Below are 18,484 nucleotides of genomic sequence, written 5' to 3'. Positions count from 1 at the left end.
CTCCCGTTCCACCACATCCCAAAGATGCTCTATTGGATTGAGATCTGGTGACTGAGGAGGCCATTTGAGTACAGTAAACTCATTGTCATGTTCAAGAAACCAATCTGAGATGATTCGAGCTTTATGACATGGCGCATTATCCTGCTGAAAGTAGCCATCAGATGTTGGGTACATTGTGGTCATAAAGGGATGGACATGGTCAGCAACAATACTCAGGTAGGCTGTGGCGTTGCAACGATGCTCAATTGGTACCAAGGGGCCCAAAGAGTGCCCAGAAAAAATTCCCCACACCATGACACCACCACCACCAGCCTGAACCGTTGATACAAGGCAGGATGGATCCATGCTTTCATGTTGTTTACGCCAAATTCTGACCCTACCATCCGAATGTCGCAGCAGAAATCGAGACTCATCAGACCAGGCAACGTTTTTCCAATCTTCTACTGTCCAATTTCGATGAGCTTGTGCAAATTGTAGCCTCAGTTTCCTGTTCTTAGCTGAGAGGAGTGGTACCCAGTGTGGTCTTCTGCTGCTGTAGCCCATCTGCCTCAAAGTTCGACGCACTGTGCGTTCAGAGATGCTCTTCTGCCTACCTTGGTTGTAACGGGTGGCAATTTGAGTCACTGTTGCCTTTCTATCAGCTCGAACCAGTCTGCCCATTCTCCTCTGACCTCTGGCATCAACATGGCATTTCCGGCCACAGAACTGCCGCTCACTGGATTTTTTTTCTTTTTCGGACCATTCTCTGTAAACCCTAGAGATGGTTGTGCGTGAAAATCCCAGTAGATCAGCAGTTTCTGAAATTCTCAGACCAGCCCTTCTGGCACCAACAATCATGCCACGTTCAAAGGCACTCAAATCACCTTTCTTCCCCATACTGATGCTCGGTTTGAACTGCAGGAGATTGTCTTGACCATGTCTACATGCCTAAATGCACTGAGTTGCCGCCATGTGATTGGCTGATTAGAAATTAAGTCTTAACACACAGTTGGACAGGTGTACCTAATAAAGTGGCCAGTGAGTGTACGGCAGGTCTTGTGGGGTATTTCTGGTGTATAAGTCTTGTGGAGTGTTCCCAACTTATGACAAGTCTTGTGGGGTGTTTCCGATGTACGGCAGGTCTTGTGGGGTATTTCCGGTATATGGCAGGTCCTGTGGGGGGTTCCCAGTTCATGGGAAGTCTTATGGGTGTGTTTCTGGTATAAGGCAGGTCTTGTAAGGTGTTTCCGGTATGGAGTAGTTAGTGCGTGCTAAAAATGATGCAAGAACAACTGGTGATCGGCTCTCAAGGCTTCATGATGTGTGTGGGCAGTGATGGTGAGCCCATCTGGTCCAGTCCCACAGAAGACCTACAAAAGCATAAAACTTATGCCTAAAATTGAAAGGTGTCACTCGGTATAAGTAGCCAATGGATTGCTTCCGATGTGTGCAGAATTTTTAATACTTACTAGGGGGATTTTTCTGTTTTCATCACGATAGTCCCATTAGTTGTATATGGTCAGAACCTCGGGGGACCTTCTTGAAAATAACTGATTAACCCAGTCCCCAGCTACCGATACACGCAACCATGTTTTGTATCTTTGTGTCCTTATGTGGACATCTTTAGATACCGTAAATGCTTTTTTACTGTATTTAAAAAAAAAAAATATTTTTTTTTCTTCCAGATGCCATATATCCAAATTATTACAATGCTTACTTCAGAATCATCCGGTTCGACGTCTCTGCAATGGAGAAAAATGTCTCGAATTTAGTGAAGGCAGAATTTAGAGTGTTTCGTTTACAGAATCCAAAAGCACGAGTATCAGAGCAACGAATAGAACTGTATCAGGTAAGTAAAAGGTTTCAAGTCTGTTTATTCCAGGCATTCTGGACAGTTCTTAAGGAGATGACTATCTTTGGGGACTTTTTTTTTTTTACCTAAAATGCATGTATTTTGGGCTAGACGTTATTTGTGCAATTAGCTTTCATTCAAAATTTTCCACCAATTTTCTTTTATATTTTCGCTATTGTTATCTGTTGATGGCTGCAGAATGAGCATACTGAGGATCCGTCAGCGAGCTCATTCTAACGGTCTGACAAGGAGTTTCCTAGTCTTTTATTTGTCTTATTTTCTGGTCTCCTCTCAGTTGATTTGTGGTCACAGATAACATCAAAGTTGAAGAGCCTGTGAGAGTCAAATAGTGCAAATTCTATAATGAAACCCGATAACACAACTGATTTTTAGTCCCAATTACATGTATCGGAGCAATAGATAAAAAATGGCCCAAAGATGGACAACTTCTTTAAAGTGATAATCTCAGGAACAGCTTTTTATAATCTATTATTGGTTGGGAGTTCAACTATTTAAATCTGCACTGTTGGTGCCGTCACTGTGAACTGAGCAGAAATGTTTCTGTGACTACTGCTCCATTCTCTTCTATGGCTCTATGGAAGAAGTAATGTGTATATGTGACCCCTGCTCTCATGGACAGTAAATGAGCTGTGGTCACACATGCAGTTTCACACTACTGTTGCATACACACAGAGATCATAGGGCCTCCATCAGTGGTGCAACTAGAATCCAATCCAAAATTTGGACCTGGGCCCCCACCTGCATGTCGGTCAGATGTATGGGCCCTTGTAGTGTTCTAGATTCTATAAATACATATGTGTTCGCACCCCCCTTTCAAAAGATGACTCCCATCCTCGAGCTTTCCTGGTATAATATTCCCAATCCTGAGCCCCTTCCTGGTATAATGTTCCCCATCCTGGTCCCTTACTAGTATAATGCTCATCATCCTGGGCGCTTTTCTATAATGTCCCCCATTTCTGACCCCTTGCTATAGTAACGTTCTCCATTTTGTGCCCCTTTCTATAAAATTGTCTCCATCCTGGGTCCCTTCCTTGTATAAATGGCTCTCATTCTGGGCCCATTCCTGGTATAATGTTCCCCATCCTGAACCCCTCCCTGGTATAATGTTCCCCATCCTGAGCCCCTTCCTGGTGTAATGTTCCCCATCCAGAGCCCCTTCCTGGTATAATGTCCCCCATCCTGAACCCTTTCCTGGTATAATGTCCTCCATCCTGAGCCCCTTCCTGGTATAATGTTCCCCATCCTGAACCCCTTCCTGGTATAATGTCCTCCATCCTGAACCCCTTCCTGGTATAATGTTCCCCATCCTGAACCCCTCCCTGGTATAATGTTCCCCATCCAGAGCCCCTTCCTGGTATAATGTCCCCTATCCTGAACCCCTTCCTGGTGTAATGTCCTCCATCCTGAACCCCATCCTGGTATAATGTCCTCCATCCTGAACCCCTTCCTGGTATAATGTTCCTCATCCTAAGCCCCGTCCTGGTACAATGTTCCCCATCCTTTGACTTTTTCCACTAGGAGGTTGCAAAATAAAGTTAGACAAAAATAAAGAAAAGGTTTGACTTTCTGCAAGTTTCCTGAACCGAGTGTGCCATTTTGAGGAATTTTTGTTGCAAAAACAGCAATGAATACCACAGGACAAAAAAATGTGACTTGAAAAAAATTGCAACTTGCGACCTGCCTTTGTTCTTGTTACTTTTCTGGCTGGATCCCACCTGATCAGACATTAGCGGCACACACTAATCTCTCGAAAACCCCTTTAAGAATATATCTTTAGGGTAATGTATTCTCGTTTTTGTCTCCGCTATTTGATCTTCATACGTTTTGCACATTTCGTTTGAATATTTTTTGCATTAAGTCAAACAAATTCACAAAATGCCTTTCTGTTATTATATCTTTAAAATCAGGTTAAAACATAGAGCGATGGATAATTCCTTGAATAAATCCCAAATTCTGTCCAAAGCCACGATGGCCGTAACTCAAGATTCCTCCAAAAAAAAACTTGTATGAAAAAATTGTGGCTTCCCTTCAAATTCAGTAAATTTCCTGGAATTTTTTTTTCGTTAAAGTTTCTTCCTGTCCTGTGACCTCTCTTCTCTTCACACCTGCTTGTATCCCATGAGAACAAAGGATCGGGCATGTTAAAATTTGACATGCCTGATCTTTTTTTTTATGTCTGACATAATCTGTCGTGGACGGTCCTTAATTAGTGGGTTCAACAAACATTCGTCTTATTTATGGGCAAAAAACATTGTTGGCCTCAAAAACAAGCATTTAAGGTGTGTGTGTGTGTGTGTGTGTGTGTGTGTGTGTGTATATATATATATAATATATATTATATATTTTGGTACAGTAACGGGTGTTTTACTGGATGGGAGATACATTTCTCCCAGCAGGTTAATGTTTGGCCGGGTTTTTCCCTAAAGACAGGACCTGTGATGATGTCATGGTCACGTGATCAACCCATGTGATGTCTACCTCACTTGTAGGAGGGGTTATGGGCTATGTAATGGAGGTTGGTGTTTGGCACATGGTGAGTGTGTGTCTGGAAGTTACAGGAACTTGTGTGGTCTCAGCCTGAAACTTGTATACAGGATTCCCGTGCTGCAGGACTATAGCAGCAAGACTCGGAAGAACCCCGGGAATGGCACCTGGCAGCCGCTTAGTTAAGCCCATCCCGTGCAAGGGGTGAGTCTGGGACCAGTGGTTCTCCAAGCTGGAGTATATTTGTTTTTCCTTACTTTCTGTTAATCTGCTGTTTGCAACGTGACATTAAACCACTGAAATTGGACTTTATGCCTGTGTGTTGCCTCGTTACTGCAGCCCTGCCATTACCTACCAGAGCGAATCCCTGCAAAATATATACTAGCTAAGGAGCCCAGCGTTGCCTGGGCATAGTAACCAACTGTGGTTAGTTATAACAAATTATGATGATTATATTGCACGTACAAACCGTGCATCTAATCCTATCCTGTGTGATACTGACTGCTGAGCCGTGTATCTAATCCTCTCCTGTGTGATACTGACTGCTGAGCTGTGTATCTAATCCTCTCCTGTGTGATACTGACTGTTGAGCTGTGTATCTAATCCTCTCCTGTGTTATACTGACTGCTGAGCTGTGCATCTAATCCTATCCTGTGTGATACTGACTGCTGAGCCGTGTATCTAATCCTATCCTGTATGATACTGACTGCTGAGCTGTGTGTCTAATCCTCTCCTGTGTGATACTGACTGCTGAGCCGTGTGTCTAATCCTCTCCTGTGTGATACTGACTGCTGAGCTGTGTATCTAATCCTCTCCTGTGTGATACTGTCTGCTGAGCCGTGTATCTAATCCTCTCCTGTGTGATACTGACTGCTGAGCTGTGTATCTAATCCGCTCCTGTGTGATACTGACTGCTGAGCTGTGCATCTAATCCTATCCTGTGTGATACTGACTCCTGAGCCGTGTATCTATTCCTATCCTGTGTGATACTGACTGCTGAGCTGTGTATCTAATCCTCTCCTGTGTGATACTGACTGCTGAGCTGTGCATCTAATCTTATCCTGTGTGATACTGACTGCTGAGCAGTGCATCTAATCCTATCCTGTGTGATACTGACTGCTGAGCCGTGTGTCTAATCCTCTCCTGTGTGATACTGACTGCTGAGCCGTGTGTCTAATCCTCTCCTGTGTGATACTGACTGCTGAGCTGTGTATCTAATCCTCTCCTGTGTGATACTCTCTGCTGAGCTGTGTATCTAATCCTCTCCTGTGATACTGCCTGCTGAGCTGTGTATCTAATCCTATCGTGTGATACTCTCTGCTGAGCCGTGTATCTAATCCTATCCTGTGTTACTGACTGCTGAGCCATGTGTCTAATCCTCTCCTGTGTGATACTGTCTGCTGAGCTGCGTATCTAATCCTATCCTGTGTTATACTGACTGCTGAGCCGTGTATCTAATCCTCTCCTGTGTGATACTGACTGTTGAGCTGTGTATCTAATCCTCTCCTGTGTTATACTGACTGCTGAGCTGTGTATCTAATCCTATCCTGTGTGATACTGACTGCTGAGCCGTGTATCTATTCTTATCCTGTGTGATACTGACTGCTGAGCCGTGTGTCTAATCCTCTCCTGTGTGATACTGACTGCTGAGCTGTGTATCTAATCCTCTCCTGTGTGATACTGACTGCTGAGCTGTGCATCTAATCCTCTCCTGTGTGATACTGTCTGCTGAGCCGTGTATCTAATCCTCTCCTGTGTGATACTGACTGCTGAGCTGTGTATCTAATCCTCTCCTGTGTGATACTGACTGCTGAGCTGTGCATCTAATCCTATCCTGTGTGATACTGACTGCTGAGCCGTGTATCTATTCCTATCCTGTGTGATACTGACTGCTGAGCTGTGTATCTAATCCTCTCCTGTGTGATACTGACTGCTGAGCTGTGCATCTAATCTTATCCTGTGTGATACTGACTGCTGAGCAGTGCATCTAATCTTATCCTGTGTGATACTGACTGCTGAGCCGTGTGTCTAATCCTCTCCTGTGTGATACTGACTGCTGAGCTGTGTATCTAATCTTCTCCTGTGTGATACTCTCTGCTGAGCTGTGTATCTAATCCTCTCCTGTGTGATACTGCCTGCTGAGCTGTGTATCTAATCCTATCGTGTGATACTCTCTGCTGAGCCGTGTATCTAATCCTATCCTGTGTTACTGACTGCTGAGCCATGTGTCTAATCCTCTCCTGTGTGATACTGTCTGCTGAGCTGCGTATCTAATCCTATCCTGTGTGATACTGACTGCTGAGCTGTGTATCTAATCCTATCCTGTGTGATACTGGGCTCCCCCTGCAGTCTGTGTCAGAGGGTGGTCTGTGTTGGCGCGGTAATAAATTGTGTTATTTCCAGCTTTACAGAAGGACGATAACACCATAGAAATGATAAGAATAATAGGCCTCAGTTACCACAACTGTCTACAAAGAAAACTGTTGCTGATAGCAACCAATCACAGCTCATTTTTCATCTTTTAAACAGCTCTGTGACAGCGTGGCGTGTTTTGAGTGGCGACTTTTATGTGGCGAGGTTGGTGTATGTGTGGTGAAATGTGTGCTGAGGGTGGTATATGTGGTGAAGCACGTGGTAGTGTGTGGCGCATTGTGTGTGTGTGTTCATATCCCCGTGTGTGGTGAGTATCCCATGTCAGGGCCCCATCTTAGCAACTGTATGGTATATACTCTTTGGCGCCATCGCTCTCATTCTTTAAGTCCCCCTTGTTCACATCTGGCAGCTGTCAATTTGCCTCCAACACTTTTCCTTTCACTTTTTTCCCCATTATGTAGATAGGGGCAAAATTGCTTGGTGAATTGGAACGCGTGGGGTTAAAATTTCGCCTCACAACATAGCCTATGGCGCTCTCGGGGTCCAGACGTGTGACTGTGCCAAATTTTGTGGCTGTAGCTGCGACTGTGCGGATGCCAATCCCGGACATACATACATACACACACACACACACACTTGAGCTTTATATATTAGATATATACATAAATGGTCCCTAAATATTGACATCACCTTTTAATTTAAAATTTTGCTCATTTTTGGCTTTTTCCCAATTCTTTGTTTTCAAGCACATTGCTGACCACAGGGGAGAGTTTCGTAAGAATCTGTCAGTAAGCTCATTCTGTTTGGAGTTTGTAACTATTTCATCTGTCTTTTTCTAAACTCCTCTGTGCTGATTTATGTCCTAGAGACCACATCAAAGTTAAGTTGAACTTTGATGTGGTCATACATCAGTTGAGAGGAGCACAGTAAAATTAGGTAAAAGAGATAGCATCTGCTGCTGTTCTGGAGATACATGAGATTAGGTAATAGGTCAGCACAATTCTCAAAAGAAATCGTAGTAGAGTCACATGGGGTCAGAGCTCCATTCTGGAGGATTTCTGCCAAACGCTGACTTTATAGGAATGTGATCAGATAAGGCCGCGCTGTGCGGGAATTCTTCTCCGCGGATGGGATTTCGGTGCTAGTTTTCTAACTTTTTAAACACTGGGAAGATCTTCGAGGCCGAGGCAGTCAAACGTCTGTGATACCAGCAGAGATGTGATGTTCACTGATCAGACAATGGGGGGATTGTAAAAAAAAAAATGGAGTGCTGCTTTGGGGGCTAAATGAAGGAGGGTATATAAAATGGCATGTAAAAGTTTTGGCACCTCTGCTCAAAATTACTGTTATTGTGAACATTTAAGCAAGGTGAAGATGAAATCGCTAAAAGGCCTGATGTTGAAAATGACACATTTCCTTTTGTATTTTACTGTATGTGTGTATGTATATATATATATATATATATATATATATATATATATAATTTTTTTTTTAAAAATTACACAAAGGAATATGGGCCGATACAAAAGTTTGTGCGCCCTTGGAGATTTGTGTGCTCAGATAACTTTGACCAAGGTTTCCGATCTTAATTATCCTGGTAGGTTTATGGCTCATTCACTATCATCGTTAGGAAAGGCCAGGTGATGCAAATTTCCCAGCTTTATAAAAAAACATCCTCCTCTAACCTTGTGCCCAAAAACAGCAGCCATGGGTTCTTCTAAGCAGCTGCCTAGCACTCTGAATATGGTTGAGGCCCTCAAACCAGGAGAAGGCTATAAGAAGATAGGAACGCGTTTTCAAGTTGTCCTTTCCTCAGTTCACAATGTAATTAAGAAATGACAGTTCCAGAAACAGTAGAGGTCAAAATAAGGTCTGGAAGACCAAGCAAAATTTCAGTGAAAGCTGCACATAGGATTGCATAAAATTCATGTTTCGGGTTTGTGTTTACATCAATAATTTGTTGAAATTTCATTGAATCCATTCTCCCCTCTACCCATGAAATATTCCTGTGCCTTTGGCTGCAACACAACCCCAAAGCATGGTTGATCCACCGCCATGCTTAATGGTTGGAAGGTTGTTCTTTTCCTGAAATTCTGTGCCCTGTTTTCTCCATCCATAGCTCTGGTCATTGTGGCCAAAGAGTTTTATTTTTACCTCATTGGTGCACAGATTTGTTTCCAAAATGCATCAGGCTGGTTTAGTTGTTCTTTTGTATACTTCTGACGCTGAATTTTATGGTGAGGATGCAGGAGAGGTTTACTTCTGATGACTCTTCCATGAAAGCCATATTTATGCAGGTGTCTCTGAACAGTAGAACAATGTACCAAAACTGCAGGGTACGCTAATCTTTCCGAAGATCTTTTGCAGCCAAGCACTGGTTCTGATTTGTCTCTCCAGTTCTCTCTACCAATCCTACGTGCAGCTCTCACTGAAATTTTGCTTGGTCTTCCACACCTTATCTTGACCTCCACTGTTCCTCTTAGCTGCTGTTTCTTAATTACATCTCAAACTGAGGAAAAGGCAACTTGTAAACACTTAATTTTTTAGGCAGAAAACTTTTACTGTCCCTTAGATATTGGGAATCCAGGTTTATCCCAAGAAGCAGCGTTCTCGTCTGACCACGGGCTGATGCGGTGGTTGTACTGCTCAGTATGACTCTATGGCTTGTTGCATCCCTAAAAATGCTCTTTCCTAATCATCAGCCATTGACCATGGGATTGACGAGCGAACTCTAGTTCATCAGCTGATCGCATAACTTCTGTGAGCTCCAAAATCCCCCCTTAGTTGACATCACGTTGTCACTTGACAGGGGCTAATTTTTGAGATTCGAAAGTTTCAGCAAAATGGCGACTTCCGTGCCGGTCTTTGGTTCTTCCACCGCTTACTCTCTGACACCAGCTCCAGTCACAGGAGGAGGCGATGAACGTCCTAACATGCGTTGAACCCCATGTGACCACATGAGGTTGGTGACTTTCCTCAGCTCTGAAGGGGAAGCACTGGAAGAACCAAACACCATTGCTGATAACTAAGGAGTTGTGGTGGTAGCGTAAAACAGGTGAGGGCCTAGGACAGGTGTTTATAATGTATAATATTAGTTTTTTAGCCCCTTTTATGTTCTCCTTTGAGGTCTGGAGAAATCTTTTACTGGAAATTGAGGCACTTTAATTAGGACCAAATTATTTTGAACGTATCTGCCAAAAACAAATTTCGAGAGATTGGCTCATCTCTTTTCTTTAGATCACATTTCTTAATGTATAATATGTAAGAATCAATTTTGTAAAAACTATATTATAAATGTTTTGGCACCGGATGATTAAAGCATTGGTTGAAAGTAGGACTAGGGTACTGATTGGTGGATTTCAAAGTGCGGCACCAACGAGCCCCTCTTCTAGGCTGTGTAGTCACCAGATCAAAAGTGGGTAGTTTTTGCTCTTATTTTATTCCCACTGCTCGATCTGAGTATCCGTTTTTTGTTTGTTTTTTTAAACCGCCATACGGTTCCAGAGATATGAGAATTTGTATCTATTTTTTTTTTTTTAACATTTGGATGGTGCTAATAGGGTATTTATGCAGAGCAGCCTAAAGACATGGCCCAGAGGATCTAGTAAGCCACGTTTCTTTTGTAAAGATCATAAAAATTATCTAGAAACATAAAGACCCATATCTCTGGAACCGTATGGAAGCTTTTAAGAAAGTAAAAAAAAAAAAAAACTTGGGGGGGGGGGGGAGTGGGAATAAAATACAAGGGAATACTGATCACTTTTGACCTGGTGTCAGGTCTTTTTGATGGTGAAGAAATGTATAAACATCAAGTAAAGGGGTTGGCAGGTCATCAAAAAAACTGTTCTGCCCAAAAACAAGGCCACTTTCCTTATTTCAGTGAATATACAAAATGTTGAAAGTGATCTTGTTTTTGATTAAAAAAAATGCAGAGTCTTTTTCTAATTTTCTATAAATGACAAATATGAAAGCGGTGGGGAAAAAAGGAACAAAGTTTCTTATTTTTAATGCTAACAGTTTTGTGTCACAGCTTCCACTTTTGATCTTATCTTGTTTTTTTGGATACCTGTTCACGCAGATTCTTAAATCCAAAGACTTAACATCACCGATGCAGCGCTACATAGACAGTAAAGTGGTGAAAACAAGAGCGGAAGGGGAGTGGTTGTCCTTCGATGTGACAGAAGCTATAAAGGAGTGGCTCCGTCACCGAGGTAAGGGTGGATATTTATGTTCCTTTAATACAGAAGATCGAAATGTGGATTTTGTTTTTGAGCTGTGAACATCTTTGATGGTTGGTGGGGAAGCATTAAGACTCATTCTCTGGCCTTATAATTTTTACCCTCAAGTTTACCGACCTCCTGGAATCTTTCTGCCACAGATTTCAGGTTAAGAACTAGAGATGAGCGAACTGATTCTTAATGAATCAAATTTGCTAAGAACTTACTAAAAAATGGAAATTCACCCAGGTGTGGACATATAATGTTTGCAACCCCTGCAGCCGCACAACTGTCGAATTGGGGCCCGTTCCCGGCTTCAAAATACTGTAGGTGAAATTGTTCATTATGATGAGCTATTGGACTGCAAAGGGTCCAGGTATTGTTCTTACACATGAGCCCTCTTCTGTCTGTGTCCACCAGTTGATTCACCAGAATCTAACATTTTCAGGATTGAACTCTTTAGAGCTCAAAAGGGTTTCAAAAATAATAAATGATTATATTTACAAGTCTTAGAACTCAATCCCTCACCTGTTCTACTGCCCCAGCTTCTTGCCAGGTTCTTTCCTCGCTTCCAATCTTCTTGACTTCGATCTTCCACTTATCTAATCTTTGGTCCTCTCTCTGGGACTTTCTGGCATTGACTAGGTTTTAGGTTATGTGGGGTGAGACACAAAGATGAGAATAGTGGAAGACTAAAGATAAGACCAAAAATTCAATTTGAACCGAGAATCAGATGGGGGGGGGAGCTGTGGTGACAGGCCACCTTAAGGGATGAGTCTTTGACAAGTGAGCACAATCGTTTATTATTTTTAACCCCCCCCCCATCAATAGCAATTGGGGCAGTTTTGTTTTTTAACCAAGTAAAATCTGTGTTTTTGAGTGAATCTTCCCTAAACTTATTTTGGAACACACGCTCCTTTCTATTAAAACCCTTGAACTAATGCTTTTGAAGTCTGGTCCTTCAAACATTTAAGACAAGAATGCACCCAAAAAAGATATAGAATTGATCCTTTTGCATCAGCTACTTCCCTTTTTGATTCTGTGCATTGGACACTCCCATGAGGAGCAGGAATTTTTCCAGATATGCTTATATAAAATTTACACATATTTGTTTGAGCGTAAAATCGAACATGTGACTCCTCAAACATTATAAACCCTTCCTACAATCTGCTCAGAAACAGCCACAATACCTTCTAGAAATATTTACTATATGGCACATTTGTAAAAGTCAGTGACAAAAATGGGATTTTCTGAGATCTATTCAAACAGCTGAGAACTCTTTTCTTTAGTCACTTCCGAGGCTGACCTTCATTCTTAGAGGTGTACCATGAAGGCCCCAGAGTAGATGCTCTAGCCAGGCCCATCTCCAAACTAGCAATGACTTATTTCCACCCAGTGTGATGATTCCTCACAGTACGCGACCCCAAGCAACACTAAATCAATTAATTATTAATCTGTCGTGAAACCCTCCAAAAAAATCTTCTCAAAGATGTTGAAGTCCTTGCATCTACCAAAAGGGGCAAAGCTATAAAGAATGAAAAAGTAGAAGTCCTAAATGGGCCCTTGTACTAAAGGGGGTCCGAAGACTTCTAATGGTACGTGTTCTGCTAGTAATTTTTACACCATGGACAGTACTGCGTAAACGCTTGGAGCAAATGGCACATGCTCAAGGTTTCATCATAGTCCACGGTGACAGCGCTGCTGTGCTTTTCTGTGGCTGGCGACCCATGGAGTAGGAGTACCATTACGACAGCAAATATTGCTCGCTAAACCATTGTCATACATGGAACGGTTTAATTCTGCCCGAGCATTCTGGCTAAGAGAGCTGGGTCAAAAGTAGAAGACTGCTCGAGTGAAAATGATAACATCAAAGGAAAATAATTATAAAATGAGGTCAATAATGTTATTTTTTAATGATTCCTTTAATATCTAAATTAATGTTTATGAAATTGTGAATTTGTATTTATTTTTCTGTTATTTACAGATCGAAATCTTGGATTTAAAATAAGTTTACATTGTCCCTGTTGCACCTTTGTACCCTCCAATAACTATATCATCCCGAACAAAAGTGAGGAATTGGAGACCAGATTTGCAGGTACTGTAAAAATTTCTGTGGCCTAATGCCCCCCCCCCCCCACCCTTCATAAAAATTCCCTGAACTTCCAATCCAAAAATCCACTATATTTATCCATTTCTTTGAGAAGGACAAGCAGGAAGATTTTATAAAGGGATCCATAAAATGGTGCCCCATACATAATATTTGCCCTTACGTCCCAGCAATAATATATAACATGTCCCCAACAGAAGATATTTAAATTACGAAAAATAAATTTACAGCAATAATACAGACCCCAGACCAGACCCCCAATACAAATACAGACACCAGACTAGACCCCTTAAATACAGACCCAAGACAGCTTAAACTTATCTTAACCCCAGACCAAGACCAACAAAGCAAACAAAGATCCTAAAACAGAATCCTAAACAAATTCAGACCTCATACCAAGCTCTTAAACAAATACAGCCACCATACTACACCACCTAAACAAATACAGACCCCACACCAATACAGACCCAAGATTAGACCAATTAAACAAATGCAGATCCCCGACCATACCACTAAAAAGATACAGAACCCAAACAGCTTAAACTGATATTAACCTTAGGCAAGAACTCCAAAACAAATACAGACCCTAGACCAGATTCCTAAACAAATACAGACCCCATACTAAATTGCCTAAACAAATACTGCCTTCATATAAGACCTCCTAAACAAACACAAACCCAGACCCCTAAACAAATACATATCCCATAGTTGGCAGACTAAACAGATACAGACCCTAGACCAGATCCTTAAATACAGACCCAAGATCAGACCAACTAAACAAATACAGATCCCAGACCATATTGCTAAAAAGATACAGAACCCAGCCCACTTAACCTGATATTAAACTTAGACAAGACCCCCAAAACAAATACAGACCCTAGACCAGATTCCTAAACAAATACAGACCCCCATACTAAATTGCCTAAACAAATACTGCCTTCATATAAGACCTCAAAAAACAAACACAAACCCAGACCAGACCCCTAAACAAATACAGATCTCATAGTAGGCCGACTAAACAGATACAGACCCTAGACCAGATTCCTAAGCAAATAGACCCCATACTAAATTGCCTAAACAACAGCCTTCATATAAGACCACTTAAACATACACCCCAGAACAAACTACTAAAGAAACACAAACCCAGACCCACCTCTAAACAAAGGTCCCATAGTAGGCCAGCTAAACAGATACAGACCCTAGACCAAATCCTCAAACAAATCCGGACACCGGAGTAGACCAGATCTGCCTAAACAAATTCAGACACCAGATCAGACCTTCTAAACTAATGAAGACTCAAGACCAGGCCCGCTATACAAACACAGACCCTCCATATCCCCTGAAATCAGGTTCCAAAAAAACAGACCCCTTCATTACAAACCCTACAACAGAATATATCCAAAATACTAAGCGCCGATAATTGTATCTCTAATTCTATTGGTAACCAAAATATTTAAAATTTAACATAAATAGAGGTGGGGTCGTGGGTTTGAGGCACATGACTTGAGTTTTCGTTTTCTTCCCATGGGATGCTGGGTACACCAGTTTCCCCCTGACGGATGAATGTGATGGTACTAATTTAATAACGGGAGATAAATTACTGGAGATTTTGGAGAGAATTGATATATAGCGAATGTAACTTCTGTAGAAAGGTCGGAGTCTGAATTTTTTCTGCAATTTGTAGATATGCCTTCTGATCAATTCCTTCATCATTCCATATTAAGACATGGACGCTTTCATTCAGCGGGGATTATGCTTACAGATTTGAATTATGATTATTATTTCTACATTTTAGGGATTGATGACTTCCCATATACCATGGTGGACAACAAAAATCTGAAGCCTGGTTTGAAAAAACACAACAGCCATTCCCCCCATCTACTGCTGATGCTGCTACCGTCATACAGACAGGAATCCCAGCAATCAAGTCGGCGGAGGAAGCGGGCGTTAGACGCTGCGTATTGTTTCAGGTCTGTGAATAGAGGGTAACATTTCCATCAAATAAAAAAAACAAGATGTAAGGACTCTTTAAAGGGAAGGGGGCACCAGGAAATGACCTCTTGTTTGAATATGTCTTTGTGTTAAATTTATTTTTGATTTGTGTGTGTGTGTATGTATATGTATATGTATGTATATGTATGTGTGTGTATGTATATATATATATATATATATATATATACTGTATATATAGCTTCACTTTTCACACTGGCCACTGAGCCTAATGATAGACTCACACTTCCCTACAAATGATTTTATCAGCTGTCTCATTAATAGCACTATGATTGCAATGACTGATAACACAGGATCCATCATTCACAATAGGTGATATAACAGCTCTCCTCCTCCTGTACAATGACTGATAACACCTCTATATACAGTAGATAACACAGGATCCACCATTCACAATAGGGGATGTCACAGCTCACCTCCTACTCCTGTACAATGACTAATAACACCACTATATACAGTAGATAACACAGGATCCACCATTCACAATAGGTGATGTCACAGATCACCTCCTACTCCTGTACAATGACTAATAACACCTCTATATACAGCAGATAATACAGGATCCAACATTCACAATAGGTCATGTCACAGCTCACCTCTACCTATATACTCACAAATAACACCTCTATATACAGTAGATAACACAAGATCCACCAATCACAATAGGGGATGTCACAGATTACATCCTACTCATGTACAATGACTGAAAACACCTCTATATACAGTAGATAACACAGGATCTACCAATCACAATAGGGGATGTCACAGCTCACCTCCCTCTCCCTTCATAATGATCGTTGCCCAGACTGGAGCAAGCATTTGGACTTCTATACACACAGGATCTGATGCAGTCTATCCCTGCTAATGTCTATGTGAACAACATACTGAAGGGAGTATAATATTAGACCCAGTATGAAAATGTCTTGTTTTATTTTAATATCATGATATAAGAAATAATTCATATTCAAAAAATGTAAAAAAAATCCATACCATAATATCGCGATAGAAATCACGATTTTATAAGGCTTTACAGTGCCCCATCTTCCAGTGCTTGCTGAGGACTAGTGTTATAGACCGGTTCCCTTTTATAAAACTGATCTTTTATTGACGACCCATGCTAATTAATGGGTTGCTCAGTTTTGAAAATCATTATAAAAATATCTATTTCGGAAAATTTTTAGTTAATAGAGAGGGAGTTCTTCATTTTGACCTCCGTTTACCCTGACGTGAGTGGCTGCAAAGTTGATCCCGATCTGTTGAGGACCTAACAGATCCACGTGTTGCATAGACCATGTGATGATATTATTTTTTAATCAAAAAAGGCATAAGAAACAGAAATACTTACCTTATCGATCCCCCGCTGCTGCCAATCTGATGCTGCAGTCCCATGGCAGTCTAACAGTGACATGTGATTAATTGAAAGGTAATTTCCCTGTGTGTCGAGATGTGGACAAACCCCTTTAATTGTTTTGCTTACTTTTTTTTAAGTAGTTTCTGCTTTGACTTAGATCTATCATGATGGGTCATCTGGGTGGAGCTTGTAGACCTTTTTAGTGCATTAGGTCACAGTAAAGTTGTCACCACGTACAGGGAGTAACAAAAATCTACCGCATATTACAAGTAGGCTGACCCTCCCCTCCAAAGAATATTCATGAGCCGCCATTAATTTTCTTTTTACAAAGGTACCAGTCATATAATGTAAAATGTATATTTCTGCCATGGTTTTTCAATGATTGTAGCATCACTGAGAAGCTTTATCTTTTCCTCCATAGAAATGTACAGGACAATTGTTGTCTACGTTCTTTGTACATCGACTTCAAGAGGGACCTTGGATGGAAGTGGATACACGAACCCAAAGGCTATAATGCAAACTTCTGTGCTGGAGCTTGTCCATATTTATGGAGTGCTGACACCCAGCACACTCGGGTAAGTCCATATAGTCCATTGGGGTATATTTATCCTGTTCTTGAAAGAGGCATATACCATACACATGGATTCACAGCTCTCAAGATGACCGGCGCGAGAGAGCTAGTTTTGGGAGAAAGAGATAATTCTGCAGTAGCCTTTCGAAAGTATTTTTCCTATATGTTGCCACCTGTCATGGGCTCACTAGGTGAGGTGGATCCTCCATGCCCAAGGTTCAGTTGGGCACACAGGCCACAGGTATCTTTGCAGCAATCAGTTGGGGCATCCAGGAAACAAACAGGTAGCAGAAGTGTGGCGCCCCTGAGGCTCAGTCGCCATAGAGGTACTGCACCGCCTCCTGAGGTGTGGTGCCCCACCATCCAGGTAAGGTGGAGACTCCCAACCACACTCCAACACCTGCACCCCACACCACAAAGTAGTGTAGCAAAGCACCTTCGGCGGCTTCCTGCTTGGAGTATAGCAAAGCACCCATTGGTGGCTCCCTGCTTGGAACACGAAACGTGCTGGGAGGTGGGTGGAGTTAGTATATATTACAAAGAGCTGGAAGAGTTTAGGAGTCATTCATTGAATCAGCAGTCAGTCAGTCACTGAGAGTGAGGATGCAGAAGGACAGAGGGTGAGACAGAGAAGATCTCCGGGAGAGGGATGGATGAAGGAAGTGCTGCAGCAGGCCACAGTGACCTGGGTCTGCTGGCACAAGAAAGAGACATAGAGAGGAAACCTGATTTTTCCATAGAAAGAAAGGATTAGTACTGAACGTGAGGAGTAAAAGAGAACAGAGGACGTGGGTTAGAGGAGAACCCTTCCTAGAAGTTTTAAGCACAAGGCCGGGACCCGGTCCCCGAGGTTGTATGGATACTAATGATCCTGCAGCAGACACCGGATTAGTAGAAGTTAACAATACTTTATTCCCACATCAGACTTGGGGGCACAACAGCATCAGAGAAGTGAGCCGGGACTAGGAAGCAAGGAGTCCCCGAAGCAGGCTACAGCTGTCTGCCGTACAAGGAAAGTTCATAGGAACATTGGACAGGAGGAACTCCAGTGTAACTCAGTACTAGGAGTACTTCATTTAAAGGCGCTATAAGAGGAGATGTTCAGAAAGGCACATGTTGGCGGAGTGTTGGAAAGGAGTATTCCATCTGGCCTGGAGGTTGACTGAGTCCCTGACCCGGAGGACACGGCACGGAGGCAGGCACCTGTTTGCACAACAGACTGTGAGTAAAGCTTTGGAACTACATGCTCTGGTGTCCTCCACTTATTCCTGCGCCAACACACCCGGCACTGCTACATCTTGGTGCCCGACATTGCCTCACCTACGCCTTCCCTTTGCCTCTACATCTACACTGCCCTGGGACTACAGCTCCACCTGTGGGGAGCTATAACATCTTTGCTGCGCCATACCACCAGTCCCAGAGGATCTGCATGCAGCGTCGGCTTAACATCTCCCTTGCCGAACACCACAGGTGGCGTCACAAACTATTCATCTAATCACCAACATTCCACCATTCAATC

At 42.2% G+C, this 18,484-nt stretch overlaps 1 protein-coding gene across 3 annotated transcripts in view; it reads left to right on the top strand.

The window, feature by feature from the left end:
- TGFB2 (transforming growth factor beta 2) overlaps positions 1 to 18,484 on the top strand; it is a 130,855-nt gene that overhangs the window by 101,089 nt on the left and 11,282 nt on the right. For all 3 annotated transcript variants that reach the window (XM_073553337.1, XM_073553336.1, XM_073553338.1), the window contains 5 exons: positions 1,665 to 1,828; positions 10,788 to 10,920; positions 12,911 to 13,021; positions 14,829 to 15,003; positions 16,816 to 16,969. In XM_073553337.1, the coding sequence (XP_073409438.1) occupies positions 1,665 to 1,828; positions 10,788 to 10,920; positions 12,911 to 13,021; positions 14,829 to 15,003; positions 16,816 to 16,969 (737 nt within the window). The remainder of the gene's footprint in view (positions 1 to 1,664; positions 1,829 to 10,787; positions 10,921 to 12,910; positions 13,022 to 14,828; positions 15,004 to 16,815; positions 16,970 to 18,484) is intronic.

This window comes from Dendrobates tinctorius, unplaced genomic scaffold (genome assembly GCF_039654945.1).
Source record: "Dendrobates tinctorius isolate UK_male_01 unplaced genomic scaffold, ASM3965494v1 ptg000201l, whole genome shotgun sequence".
In the NCBI taxonomy this organism is placed as follows: Eukaryota; Metazoa; Chordata; class Amphibia; order Anura; family Dendrobatidae; genus Dendrobates; species Dendrobates tinctorius.
The sequence above is the reverse complement of the archived record's forward strand: the minus strand, read 5'-3'. Positions and strand labels throughout refer to the sequence as shown.